This window comes from Doryrhamphus excisus, linkage group LG23 (assembly GCF_037039965.1).
Source record: "Doryrhamphus excisus strain RoL-2023G ecotype Guam linkage group LG23, RoL_Dexc_Guam_v1.1, whole genome shotgun sequence".
NCBI lineage: Eukaryota > Metazoa > Chordata > Actinopteri > Syngnathiformes > Syngnathidae > Doryrhamphus > Doryrhamphus excisus.
The window spans coordinates 6,772,669-6,788,477 of NC_136379.1; the positions used below are offsets into that span (position 1 = coordinate 6,772,669).

At 39.5% G+C, this 15,809-nt stretch overlaps 1 protein-coding gene across 6 annotated transcripts in view; it reads left to right on the plus strand.

Moving 5' to 3' along the window:
- ldb2a (LIM domain binding 2a) overlaps nucleotides 1-15,809 on the plus strand; it is a 68,350-nt gene that overhangs the window by 39,989 nt on the left and 12,552 nt on the right. For all 6 annotated transcript variants that reach the window (XM_058049547.2, XM_058049555.2, XM_058049527.2 and 3 more), the window contains exons 4-6: nucleotides 890-1,062; nucleotides 10,022-10,144; nucleotides 11,838-11,921. In XM_058049547.2, the coding sequence (XP_057905530.1) occupies nucleotides 890-1,062; nucleotides 10,022-10,144; nucleotides 11,838-11,921 (380 nt within the window). The remainder of the gene's footprint in view (nucleotides 1-889; nucleotides 1,063-10,021; nucleotides 10,145-11,837; nucleotides 11,922-15,809) is intronic.

Below are 15,809 nucleotides of genomic sequence, written 5' to 3' on the forward strand. Positions count from 1 at the left end.
CGCAATTCTAGTTTGAAAAAATTTTTTGCATCAAATCGGATGTTTGATGTTCATTTTTACCCCCAGCATTGTTCTCATGCTAAACGCAGGAAATGACCACGGACGTTATTGGCGGGTGTCTCAATAAAGCTTTGAAAGTTCAAATGAGTTTCAGGAGTTCAATTTGAAAAGTGAAATTCTATCGGTCTGTACACACAGTCAAATATTTCAAAAAATGAAAAGCATATATTGTATTATTAATTTGTTAAATATTATTAGATATAATAATAATAACAGTTGTAGATATTATTAATCATTATTAATAATTAATTAATTAATTTTGCAGTGAAATGTGGCACTAATCTGTATTTAGTTTTTGGTTGTTACATTTTATTTTATTTTTATTTTTTTTATTATTTAATTAATTTCTTAATTTATTTTTAGCTAAATATATATATATTTTTTGCTAAATATTATAATGTATACTACACATTGTACATAATAATATATTGTATTATGTATTATTATGACAGTCTCAGCTTGCACACCACACCTTGTCAGCCTGCTAACTTTAGGCTACTTTCTGTGTGTATGTGGAGCAAAAAGCCAAAGAAAAAGCAAATATGCTAAAGTGAGCTTTGACGTAGTATGCTGTAGTGATGTTACAATTTTACAAAATGTTACAATTTTTTTGTCAATGTTTTTGGTCGATCTATTTGGGCAATGTTGAGTGAGTCAAATGTTTTGGGACACCTTCTCATTCAACCGCATGGGAAAGCGTTTCCAAACTTATGACTGGCATCATAAACACAATCCAATGGCTGCGAATCAGCTCACTTGTTACTTGCCACATCGTTGGTGTTGTCCGTCAACTAAAATCCCTGTCTCACCCCCCCACACCCCTCCGCAGCCATCGGCCGGACGCTGATCCCCCGCTACTTCAGCACGGTGTTCGAGGGCGGCGTGAGCGAGCTGCACTACATCCTCAAACACTCCAAGGAGTCCTTCCACAACTCGTGCATCACGCTGGACTGCGATCAGTGCACCATGGTCACCCAGCACGGCAAGCCCATGTTTACCAAGGTAACGCCACCCTCACCGACACCCCCCGCACCCCTGCCGTGAATAATTGATGACCCGCCGTGATAATGGAGCGGGGCCTGGTGTTTAACTGGTTAAAGATCACATCCACCCCCCCCCACAATCCCCCCTTCCTTTCTCTCTCCTCCACCTGTTGGCTTCTCCCTCTGACATGAAATTATACATTTATTTATGACTAGCATAAATGTTTCAGTGTCCCGTCTAATTATATGATTTATGCTAGAAACAATATTTGCCAATAGCGCTCCATGTGGGAAAAATTGCAGTACTCTTCAATTAAAAAGTTGTTTTTTTTAATTCACATAAACACAACCTTATTTGACAAATTGCATGTCGTCGCAATATAAAAGCCACAGCAGCTATTTTGACAACACGATAAAAGGTTACACCTGCAATTGACTAAGATAAATCCTAAATAATAATGACTCATTGCTTTAATAGCAGTATTTATTATTGCTGAAAACATTTTTTTCATGCAGACGTTCAAATAAACGTGCAAAATTGCAATGGAGCTGTTTTAATCTGCCATAATAACACATGCACTGGCACAAATGACAATAACAATAATTATTAGATTATTTGCTTAGTATACATTTTTTTATTGTTGCGATTGTACTTTACAGTGGTGTACATCGGCACCGCATCCGACTGAGAGCGGTTTCTAACGTTTAGGCCCTCAAAAGTAAGCATGTTTTACTGGGAATGTCCGATATTAAAAAACGATATTCCGACTCTCAATTTCTGATACCGATATCACCCGATATCGATACTGATATGTGTAGCGTGACTTACCTGCTGTGATGGAATGAACACATATGTTTTGTATACAGCATTTTTTTTTTGATTGGTTTCAGAATCAGGAAAAAAATCCCATTCCGATATCAACCAATTATCGGACATCCCTAATTATTTCCTTTTACAGCAGAGTTTTTTTGCATAGCATGTTACAAGTCACTAAAATGTCCAGGTGTACCTAATGTTATGTCCACTTGTGTTCTCCTCTGGTCGACTTCGCTGCTCTTCAGGAATTTTGTTGCATTTTGCCGGTTTCAGTTTATCCAACTCGCATTAGGCACCTGGGAACGCTACACCGGTTCGCTACAACTTAAAAATAAAAATGGACCTTATAGGTCGTGATTGGTCAGCTTGTAGAACATTAATTAAGGTGTATCTCCAACTTCTCCGATTTTGGATGAACATTTGCAATAAAACATGACTGTTGTAACACATTGATTAGATCCGACAATAAAACAGCCTTCTCTTTTTCATTGCCGACGTTCACTGGAAGCGAAAAAGCTAGTCACAAAAAAAAAAAAACGGTGGTGTCCAAAGTGTGGCTGAGGGGCCTCATGTGGCCCGTGGCTTGCGTTTTCCGTGGCACATTGTAGAAACAAAATCCAAAATAAATAAAAAAAAATGGGACAAAAGCCATAATGTAAGAAATAACGGAAACTAGGGCTGGGAAATTTTTTATTGTTTAAAATCAGATTAATCACAGTTTATGAATGAATTAATCATGATTAATCATTCAAATGACAACATTTTTAACATAATAAATATAATATTATTATGATATTTACTGACATTAGTGCATTATTTTTGACTGCCACAACTAATAAAACAAAGCTTATCCTTTAAGATTAAGTATAGAATATTAATATGGCATCTATGTTTGTTTTTTAGTGTATGTTTTTAGATTTCATTTGTCGACTATGGGAAACATTAACATAAAAGTAGTAAGTACCAAGTTTAAGTTCAGCTTTAGACTAAACCAGTGTAGCGTGGGTCAACAGCGCCTCTGCTGGTTACAGCCAAGTATTGCAGTATATTATCAGCAATCCATTGTATCGGCTCCTGTATTATGTGCACCTCTTATTAACATGCACGTCCAGTGTGAGAGTCACAAAAGGTCACATGACTGTTTCTGTGTTTCCATGCATGCGCTGTGGTTGGCTCATGCGGTGCGGTGAGAGTGCATGAAAACAACTCATTAAAAAAAAAAATACTTTTATTGTTTTGAGGAGAAAAAAAAAGCGAGCATAATAAATGAGACAATGTGACATTACAAGTCAGAAATTAAAGCGGCGAGGAGGGAAGCGCCGCGGGCCCGGTCAACAAAAAGCTGAATTTAACGCCAGCGGTGCTCTGCTCTCTTTTCATCTGACTCTAAATTGGATGAGAAGAATTAATTCATTAGGAAAAAAAAGGAGGAAAAAGAAAAGAAGAATTCCAATAAGTGAGCGTGTTCTCCCTCAGCTCCCAGCAGCGGCGCCGAGCCTGCAGCTCCGGAGGCCCGAATCTCAATCAGCTCTGCTTCGCCTCGCTTTTCCTCACCCCCCCACCACCATCACCCCCACCATCACCACAACCCCCCTGCCACCTCCTCCAACAACCCCACGCTCCCCCCACTCTCATCCCCTTGCCTGACTCGTTCGCTCGCTCATTCTCCCCTCGCTCTCTTCTCCAACCGCTCTCCCTCTCATCCACCCCCCTTGCCTAACCCCCCCCCCACACACACACACATCTTCCTTCCACACACACCCCCTGCACCCTCAGCACACACACACACACACACGCATCCTTCATCCCTAGAGAAATCATCCCCAGCTCCCATCTCGCTCTCTCCCGCCCTCCTCGCTCGCTGTCTGTCTCTTTCTTTGAATGTCTCTCTCTCTCGCTCTCTTTCTCTCTTTCTCCTCGCCATCTCTCTCTCGCCCACAATTCCACATCTCGTCTTTGCATTTTAAGGTTAGCCGTATGTTTTTTATGAGAGTGCAATACCGGTTAATTGGCAAACATGAAAAGATCAAATTTAGATGAAGGTTTGAGAAGTGAAGGCAATTCTGTTTTGTTTTGTTTTGTTTTGTTTACTTCCTGGAGTGATGTTGGTTTATAACGCATGAACATACATTTGTCATGCAATCTCATGCAATGTTGTCTTATTTTAGTTTTTTCTGTCCTTAAAGGGCTATTTGTCCACAGCAGTAGTGTTGATTCACATGAACAGGCTGTCATGTACTTGCCGAAGCAACAGGTGGCGCTGTAAGCCACAAACATTTTAAACATTTAAACGGTTTCAGCCAATCAGAGGACCAGAAAGTCATTATTTCCTGGAATCATTGGCATCATTTCAAAGCACTTGCATATTATTTGAATTTTTAATTCAATGAATCAATTAACCAATTAAAACAACTTGACATCGCCATGATGTCATTGTCTAATTTGCATAATTGACCACGACTCAAGACATCCGTGTGTTTGTGTGTGGACAGCCATAACGGAGCTTTTTTGGTTTCACATTGTCGTATGTTTTCAAACCTTGGAGTCTTGTGTTGCAGCATTGAGAGAAGTTGCGGCTGGATTACCCAGCATGCCTTGCGGGCACTGTGTAAATAACAGTTAAAGTTATGTCTTTCTAATCCTTAACAGAATTTGACGTCATTGATTTACGGTTGTTGGTTTCACTGAAAAACATTCATGACGTGTCCTGCGTTTGATGTAAGCGTGCATGGATTTTAAAAACAAAGCTAAACTGTAGCATGGAGAGGAGTCGCCACTGGAGTACCCAGCATCCCTTGCGGGCACTTTGCAAATAACAGTTACACGTTTGTTGTTTTGTTTGCATTTTTTTTACGATCGTGTGTCGCATTGCGCTGTTTTAAGCTAGCTGTTGGCTTTCACTTTCAAATCGCAGAACACTTTTCTTAAAGGGGAGCGACACTTTTTTTTTTAGCTCATCATTCACAATCATATTTATCTCAAGACATATTTATTTCCCTTTATTGTGCATTATAACATTAGAAAAAGAGTTAATATGAGCTAGCTAACAATGCACATCATTGGGACGCACCTATTTCGACTATGAAGCCCTCTAAAAAAAACCTCTAACATTGCATTAACACGTACACTGATGATAACATATAATAGTTGCAGTATCTTACTGTATTTTGATGATTAAAAACGTTACCCAAACGTCTTTCCAAGCGTGCATTGATACACATACTTATGCTAGGGATGGCTGTGTCTTCCAGCACAAAACATGTGCTCCAGTCCTTAAAAAAAAATACTGACGGCAAACCAGCATCTTGATTATTATTGACTCTCCGTAGCCAAATTGATAGCGAGGTATCCACTCCGCTGAGACAAGCGGTTAGCGAGGCGTCGTGTTAGCCCGCCAGATAATAACAATATGGCTGTAGATGGGTTAATACAGAAGTCAGTTATGTAAATGGCAGGTATTTTTGAGAGGGCTTTAGCGTCATTTACCATGTTAGCTAGCTCATATTAACTTCTCGTGCTAGAATGCACAGAAAAAAGAAAGAAATATGTATTCATGTTTCACATAAGCATTGTGAATGATGGGGAAAATGAGTGACTATGCAGAGAATCTACTGCCATCTACTGGATGGATTTGTAACTACAAGCCATTCACACGTTATTATAAAGTGAATTTAAGTGAATATTTTTGTTAATTTATGAGCTAAATGCGTGTTTAAACATATTCATTAGCATAATAATGTTTTAAAGTTGAGTATAAATTGAATGTACACATAATTCAGTCGAAATAATTTTGGCGTTTCAAAATTTGCATATGCATTTCTGGTCTGACCCGTGTCATGTGACCAATGCAAATTCACCATATATATGTGAATTTCGAAACTCATTGGAACAGAATTTTCATAAACTGAATTTTTTATTTGGTATTTTAATAAAATTAATTTCAAAACATTTTGCTTAAAAATGACACAAATGCTCCTTTATAGCAAGGGCCAGCAGATTCTGTAGCGGTCTAGATGTAATTGTGGCGGGCCCCCACCAATAAATGAATGTATGCTAACTGCAGTCATCGGCATCTTACTGTTAATGTCAGCAAGGGTTCACATCCACCTCGTAAGTCAGACGTTTTTGCTGTATCTCTATTCCCCGAATGAACGCTAGGCGCCATGCAAATGGATTTAATGACCCCTCGGCTCGCGTGTTGCTAATTGATGCACTGTGACGCTGTTGTCCTTTGGTGCTCCAAAGAGGCGGAGATGCCCTCGGCCTCAGCGCCACCGCGGGGAAAGATTTATGACCCCTCTCCTAAATCAATGTGGACTCTCAGCGAGGGGGCTCCCACCTTTTAATGGAGCGCTTTTTAATTCGGGGGATTGTCCTCCTTTACGTTTTCAATCGCGACACGCCGTTTATTGCCAAATGAATTGATTGTGTGAGCATTGTAAAGTCGGCAAGTGGTTCCCTCCCGCCTATAATAAAATATATGACCTTATGATAGCATCCATGCTGGGATTTTTGTTTAAAAAACTCATCAGCGGTTGCATTTGTGTGTGATGTATCTCTGCAAAGGTGCCACCAAGACAAATCCCAGCACCTTTATTGCACTTGGCAATTATTCTCATTTAGGCAGGGCAGCCATTTATTCACTGTGGGAAGAGACACAAGCGAGCGCTAGGCTAACAACGCTAACGACACAGGTGGCACGGTGGAAAACGGAGTCAATAGTGCAGCTTTGTTGCCATAAATCCACAAACATATACTTATGGGAGGACGTGCGACAAACATGAAACTGAAATATTTGAGTTTTGTCAAAACAATCACAACTCCAGTCCTGTAGGTGGCAGCAACGGGAAGTCATGTGTGTTTGGCCGCAATACCAGCAGACAGTAACAGCTGCTTAGTTCAAGGGTTCTTGTTTGACCCAAAGTTGTGTAGGACTTGTGTAGGAATAACGCACAAACAAAGGCAAAAACAATCCCTCGTATATCGTGGTTAATTGTTCCAGACCCAACCGTGGTAAGTGAATTTCTGCAAAATAGGATTCTTAATTCATAAATGTTATATTTTTCTACTTAGAGCATCAAAAACCCTGTTTATGACTTTCTAAATATGGTTTTAAACACAATTAGAGCCCTCCAGACGTGAAATAACACCCCTATAGTCACTTCTACCCTGCTATTACCCAATATAGTAGATATAATAATATGATACATAATATAGGCTCACATACATTAGCATTGGGAGAGTTTTTATTGTTATTTCCAGTTTTTGTACATTACCTCCTGAGGTGACTGACTCCTAGTGACTTTGAATGTGTCTTCTGAATGCCTTATATTTGTATTTTACTATAATTAGCCTTTTTTATGCTTGAAATACATTTTATTCACGGAAAGAATATATACAATTTGCTTAATCATCTTTTTTGCATGATTTGTTTTCAATCATGAAACAATAGCATTTATTAATGAATATATTTTTCGAAAAACCATGATCAAGTGAACCTGCAAAATGTGAAGTTGAACATGGCAAGGGATTACGGTGGGCTAATACTGGATTAAAATCTGCTATAAACCTGCACAGGTATTAATAAAAGTTGTGAAAAGACTTCATTGCTGCAGTTGGAAGCCTCCAACCTGATTTTCTTCGATATTGGCCTCAATATTTCTGGTAGCCAATCCTGTGCAACGCTTCATACGGACATCGATATCAATTGATACCACTCCATCACATGCCGATATCATTATCAGCAGATAAACCCATTTTTATGCCAAGAATATTAGTTAGCTGATATTATAAGACCCCCCTCCCACCCACGTCCCCACATCCCTAACGTGGGGGGGGGGGGTCATCTGTTGGACAAAGCTCAGCAGGATTTAGACTACTTTTTTTTTCTCCTCCAAAAAAAAAGAGCGTTCACATTGAGCATTAAACACAGAGGAGGATTATTTCCAAATGTTGCTTTCGTTTAATCCGCGCGCACATGCACACACATGCACACACACGCACACACACACACACACACACACACACAGCGAGCTCAGACAAGCCCTTTGGCCGACGTGTTTGTCTGCATGTGTCACTCATTCGCTTCCCGATAAATACCTTATATAACTACAGTTCCAAAAAAAATGCATTTTAAAAGAAATACTCTAAAGCCATTTTAAAAATCTAAATAATAAAAAATAAGATTTGGTAGCCAACACACAAGCAGCGTTGTTAGGGGATTAAAAAAAAAAACTCTCCTGTATTTGTGATATTTTTACATTTCCACCAGTAGTACATGACCGGGGGTGGTGGTGTGGGTGGTGCGTGTAGGTGGGGTGCAATATGGCCGCCAGCGTCTTTCTTGTTGATCCTCAGGAGGCCATCTGCGCTGGGGGCATTGATTAGAGTGTGTCTGCTGGGATTACATCTTTGCCGTTGCCATGCCAACTAATCAGCTGATTTTTTTTTTTTTTTTTTTTTTTTTTTACCCCTCCCGCCCCACACTCCCCTCGCTCTGGCTCCCTCTCGCTGGTTGTCACGGCAACGCAGTGCGGGAGAAGCGCGAGCGAGCGCCCCGGCGAGCGCTGGCTTCAGCTAAAGAGGCCAGAAAATGTTCTTTTCCTTCATCGTTTGTGTCTCGCTTGCCCGCCCGCTCTCTCTCTCTCTCTCTCTCTCTCTCTCTCTCTCTCTCGCTCTCCCTCCCTGAGCCTAATTGGCAACTCTGCCTGACCTGAAGTTCTTTTGTCTCTGGCATCAAAACAGCCTCCCAGGATTACACTTATTTTCACATTTTCCAAGGAGCGGGCTGCTGGCGGAGAGGAGGCCCACACAGCCTGGTGCTCCAAGTGAGGAATGCAAAATAGCTGTAATCTTTGTCAACTATCGTTGAGTAGATCCACTCAAAATGACATTTTGGTGTCACGCCATGCCGTAGATCCCTGTTATTTGGGGGTGTCAGGATAATATGGGCCATTATTCCATTTGATTTGACTGATATTAGTTATAATTCTGCATGAACAGACTACATATTTCTGTTAAGATGCACGTTCATGTCATAACGGCTTGCTATGATTATCTCCTCAAGGCCCCCTGTCTCCAAAACATGTCCTCCACATGCTTATCACCTGATTAAAACGGGTGTCTAGGCATGCGAGTCTGCCCTTCATTGTCTCTGTCCCTCCCCTTGCATATATGGAGACTTCTCTTGTCCCTTGTCTATTTTGCATCTAGCAGCGGCTGTTCCCTTGACTACCTGTCAATAGCAAATTGTTGCTATGCTATGCTTTGCTAATGCTAATTGATACACCAGGGGTGTCCAAACTACAGACCAGGTGCATTTGCCGCCCGGCAGCTTGTTTTTTATTGGCCCGCGGCATAAAAAAGCAACAGCAGTAGCAGCAACACTGTAAAAAAAAAGAGAAAAAGGTGTAATAATAGGTATTAATAATAATAATAATAATAATAATCTTTGTTTGTTTCTGTCTGCTTTTCCCTGATTACGGGCTCGCCACAGCAAATCTTTTTGATCCCAAAAAATAAATAATAATAAATAAATAAATAATAATATGTTTTGTCACTTCAACACAAAGTTTTGTCTATAAATACATATCAAACATCTTTTTAAAGCCTTTTTAGAAAATAAAAAAGCATCAAAATGGCCCCACTCATAATTATCAGATATCCCTAAATGTAACATTCTTTTAAATGTAAAAAATACAATGAATGCATTTAGAATGGTTGTATTTATTTTCCATCCATCCATCCAAAAAATAATATATAATAATATAAATATATATATATTTTTTAATTATTTTTTATTTATTTTTATTTTTTTATTTTTTTTATATAATATAATAAAATAAAAGCAGTGCTGACAGCATTCAGGATTGTCAGGATGTCAAACTGATCTTAAATCTGATTGGAAACTGGAAATGACATAACATCACCTGATGACTTTAAATGGGGACACGTTTAACTCAACACATTCCCTGAAAATGTCAAGTATTATCAAATCATCGGAATAAAGTCTGAGCCAAGTCGCCGATGTCAAAGTGCAAGTCGGGTCTGATGATAAGTCGAGTCCACAGCCATCAAAATTGTGACTAAAATGCACCAAAAGAGATGTTTTTGTGCTCATAATGAGATCGTAAGTAACGACCAGCGATGATGTCGCCGTCAGGTTTGCACGGAGGGTCGCTTGATCCTGGAGTTCGCCTTTGACGACCTGATGAGGATCAAGACGTGGCACTTTACCATACGGCAGTACCGGGAGCTCATCCCACGCAGCATCCTGGCCATGCACGTGAGTCTGACGCCGTTACCGACTCTATTTGTTTATTTCATGTAAGAAGAAGTTCTCTTTTTTTTTTTTTTTTTTTGGCCAAATCTTCATAGGAATTTTAGCCAGCAGTAAATTGGCTCCTCTGGGTGTAGTCGCACTAATTCCTGGAGAGGTGGCCAGCTCTGCACCGTGCGTTCACTCTTTTGGATGGCTGCGCCTTCTAATGAAAGCACACACACACACATAGGGGAAAAAGTAGGAGCAAAGGACACGACTTAGAGGGAAGTTTCCTTTTATATCCAAATGTTGACAGAACCGTCCGCTATATGAACTGAAATTCACGGATGGAGGAATTACACTATTTTTTTAGGCAATGCAGCAAATTAAAGACACAATAATAACATGTTTTAATAACACTTTTAACTAAGGGAGAGTATGTAAGTACAGTATAAGAGGGGAGACAGCATCCTATGTATGTATGTTAGTACTGTTACCATAGCAACATAACATTTAAACACAGTACCTGGTCAAAACGTCATTTCTAAATGCTAAAGAATGAGAATATTTTACAATAAATGACATATAATAACATGAAAACTTTTTAAAATAATCTCTTTTTGTGTAATATTTTGACTTATATTATTTTGAAAATATTTTTACTTTATTCTTGGAATAGTTGAACTGTTTTTATTTATCCTAGTTTTCATGATATAATTATTTTTTTTTCTCAGCGGCACGGTAGTCGAGTGGTTAGCGCTCAGACCTCACAGCTAGGAGACCAGGGTTCAATTCCACCCTCGGCCATCTCTGTGTGGAGTTTGCATGTTCTCCCCGTGCATGCGTGGGTTTTCTCTGGGTACTCCGGTTTCCTCCCACATTCCAAAAACATGCTAGGTTAATTAGCGACTCCAAATTGTCCATAGGTATGAATGTGAGTGTGAATGGTTGTTTGTCTATATGTGCCCTGTGATTGGCTGGCCACCAGTCCAGGGTGTACCCCGCCTCTCGCCCCAAGACAGCTGGGATAGGCTCCAGCAGCCCCCGCGACCCTCGTGAGAAAAAGCGGTAGAAAATGAATGAATGATCTCCTCCTATTACGACTTTATTCTTGCAAAATAAGGACTTTTTTTCCACCTAAGATTACCACTTTAATTTCTTATTATAGCTTTATTCTTCTAATATTTTGACATTATTCTCATAAAATAGCTTTTTTTCTGTTTAATTGCATTTTTGGACCATATTAAGTAAAAAAATCATCTGCGGGCCACAAATGGCCCCCATGATGTACTCATCTGTAGAACACTGCCACCTAGCATTTCAGCAGAGAACTGCACTACTCATGTTTAGCAGTTAGCTCAGTGCACTTTATTGTTTTGTTTTTCCCAAAATGTAATGAATTCATCTATATGCTCACAAATTGGTCAAATCAAGATAAGGTAGTAGAATAAATGAATGCTTGATGATTCTGACGACAGCAAAGGTTAAATACTTCCATGGAATCAACTTAACTTAGCACTGATACGACGGCGGTGTTAAGTGTTTGCGTTTATGACCAACTGTATATGCGGCGTGATCTCCAATTAGGCTAATTGGCTGCAGATAATTGCTTTGGATTTGCTGCATTCTGCTTCTTGCCACGTAGATGTACTCTATGGTAGCCTTTCAACTTTCTGTGCTGTGCTTTTTTTTTTTTGCCCTTCCATTTTGACTGCAGGCACAAGACCCTCAGGTGCTGGAACAACTGTCCAAAAACATCACGCGCATGGGTTTGACCAACTTCACCCTCAACTACCTCAGGGTAAGTGTGTGTGTGTGTGTGTGTGTGTGTGTGTGTGTGTGTGTGTGTGCACTGTATTTCTGTGTTAACTCTGCAAGGACCAGTTTGGACTTTAAATGTAGTACACAGGGAAGTTCTAAGGGTTTTTTCCATAGAGATGCTGCTTCAGACCAAAAGTGGAATACTGTGTTCCCTTACCACAGGAAATCATGTAAACAGACTTGATGCCAACCCATGTAAACTTTGCCAACTCATGCCAATGCCAATATTGTACAACATCGCTCTGAGCCAATGCCAATATTACTGCCATTATTTACAAACGTTGATACCAACCAATATCACATTGATATCAACCAATGATGATATTGGCAAAGATTGATACCACCCAATGGAAATATTGTCCAACATTGATATCAACCGAAGCTAATATTGTCCAACATCTATATCGACTGATTCTGATATTGTCCGACATTGATATCAACTGATGCTGATGTACTCCTAACATTGATATCAACCGATGCCAACATCGCTATGACCCAATGACAATATTACTGCCATTATTTTCCAATGTTGACATCAACCAATATCACATCAATATCAACCAAAGACGATATCGTCAAACATTGATACCACTCAATGGAAATATTGTCCAACATTGAAAGCAATATTGTACAACTTGATATCAACCGATGCTGATATTGTCCAACATTGATATCAACCGATGCTGATATTGTCCAACATTGATATCAACCGATGCTGATATTGTCCAACATTGATATCAACCGATGCTGATATTGTCCCACATTGATATCAACTGATGATGATATTGTCCAACATTGATATCAACCAATGCTGATATTGTCCAACATTGATATCAACGGATGTTGATATTGTCCAACATTGATATCAACCGATGTTGATATTGTCCAACATTGATATCAACCGATGTTGATATTGTCCAACATTGATATCAACCAAAGCTGATATTGTCCAACATTGATATCAACCGATGCTGATATTGTCCCACATTGATATCAACTGATACTGATATTGTCCAACATTGATATCAACCGAAGCTGATGTTGTCCAACATTGATATCAACCGAAGCTGATGTTGTCCAACATTGATATCAACCGATACTGATATTTCCAACATTGATATCAACCAATGCCAACATTGCTATGAATCAGATTGCTATGAAACAAAAAAATATTACTGCCAATATTTTCCAACACCGGTATCAACCAATATCGCATTGATATCAGCCAATGCTGATATTGTCCAGCTTTGATAGGATTTGATACCAGTTTTGTCCAACATCAACATAAAGTGATCCCGATATTGTCCAACATTGATATCAACTGATGCCAACATCGCTATGAATCAATGGCAATATCACTGTCAATATTTTCCCACACTGATATCGACCAATATCACATTGATATCAACCAGTGCTGATATTGTCCAGCATTGATAGGAACTGATACCGTTTTTGTCCAACATCAACATAAACTGATGCTGATATTGTCCAACATCGATATCAACCAGCTGACACGATATTGTCGAATGTAAATATCAACTAATGCTGATATCAACCAACACGGATATCAACCAATACCGATACAGTCCATTATCAGTATCAACCAAGGGCGATATAAGCAGCAGCTCTTCTCACATATACTAATGTCAGGTGACATGTGGTAGCTCTATGGTTATCGGCACACTTTTCCTTTTCACCAGTAACCATAAAAAAGCCAAATAAAAAGCCAAACAATACAATTGTGGGGTTGGTGACTGAGCTGAAGCTTTGCTATTTCTGGTCTATGCTTTGAGTTAAGCATAAAAAGAGCCCATCATGGCACCTAGCTTGTTTATCCAATGCAACGTAGCCATGTGATTTCCACAAAGAGGAAGTGCAAGGTTGTGTTTGTGGAGGTTTTTTTTTTTTTTTTTTTTGCTGTACGCCACACTTGACTGACACCTCGTATTTTCCAAACGGGGGAGAAGGAGCGCGAGCGAGCGCCAAGCAGGCAGAGGAATTAATTGGATGCAGAAAATTAGCATAACATTAATGAACGCTCCCTGTTGAGACTCATAATTGCGAAATGGCACGCGATTTGGGGAGGAAGGGGTGGAGGGTGGATGTGGAGGGTTGTGGGGGGGGGGGGGGGGTGAAGGGGATAAGGGCACCTCTGCTGCTTATAATAACGGAATTGAAAGACACAAAGGGGTGGGGGATGGAGGAATTGGGTGGGTTCGAGGGGTGCGAGTGCGCCGGTGCCTGTTTTTTTTTTTTTTGTTTTGTTTTGTTTTTCTCTAACAATGACTCTCAATGCAGAAAGCATCTGCAATGGAACTGATAGAGCAGAGACAGATTTCAGGTACATTTCAGGTAATTACGCCAAAAGATTCACACGCTTTTTGTGTCTTTATTTCGCAGACTTAAACGACGGATAAGATCTTGTTTACTGTTTGCACACAACAGCAGATTAATGGAGGTTAAACAGGGTTTTTATTGCCCAAACAAGTCGGCTTTTCGGGGATTTAAAGGGGCGCCATCCTGCATTTGCAACTTTTCAGATTTGTGTACATGTTTTACGATGTTTTACTCTTTTTCTATATGATTCGGCACTGACGTTTTAGGAGGAGGTTTGTTATTTAATTACATTTTTATACCAATCTGATATCACCGTCACCACTTTAAGGCATCTTGAATATTTTTGTTTTTTTCCGTGGAGCTAAAGACCTACCCCACGGTCAAACAATTGAGGGGGGGTGTCTCTGTGCTGCTCTGAGCGTGAATTTGAGCATGTCGGCCAACAGGAGAAAAATGCATATTTACCGTGTATTTAGTATTTTATTCAAAGTTACAAAAGTTCTCTGATAGGATCCAGTATCATTTTAAAAGCAGCTGAAATGAACAGGATGGACTTCCTGTTGTGCAATAACAAAAACTAAACTGTAAATTTTCTTATGGCGTCACAGAGCTAAAATATGCAACAAAATGAGCATTGAACTATTTATTATATATTTATATACATATAAATTTATTATAATATCATATAAATAATATAAAAAAAATTAAAAATATATATAAAAATATTGTTGATGCGCTGGCTAGCAGAAAAACTAAACAGTGCAGTAATCCATCATCACTATCATGTTTTTTTTTCAAAAATATACAAATTATTGCTAATTTGTGGTTGAATACAGCCTATTTATCAAAACATGTGATTATTTAATCAAAATATTTGTATTCTAGGCCTAGATTATGCATTTTCAAGCATAAAAATGGCTACATGAAGTGTAATACATTCAGATGACGCATTCAAAGACGTTAATGATATGTAGTATTATACACCAGTCACTAGGGGTCAGTAATGTTACATTGATGAGACAATAGGTACTGAAGGAAGTACTCTCCCGATGCTAACGTGTGATTCTATGTCTTATATTGTCTTATAATGTCTACTATATTGGATTATAGGAATATAAATGTGACTGTAGGGGTGTTATTTCATGTCTAGAGGGCTCTAATAAGGTAAAAAACAACATATATTGTATTATTATTAGTGCCAACTGAGTCATATTGCTCCAACCTGCTTTCCAACATCGGTTCTAAGTGGGGAATGTTTTGGAGGTCATGTCCGTGTTAGCGTTCCTGTGTGGTCAACCTTCCCCATCCTGCCGGACTTTGTCCAAATGCTGGCTTCCCCTCTGCTGTTATCACGGCCCGCCAGGGTGCAACACACCCCTTCCTCGTATTAAAACCACATTAGCGTCGCTCTGGAAAAAGCCCTGACGTTTTCCAGGCTCAGTGACCCCCCCCACCCCACCCGACCCAGTTTCACGTGCGACTCCAACATAACGCTGTCTGTGTTTTGCCACTCTCTCTGTGATCAGCATGT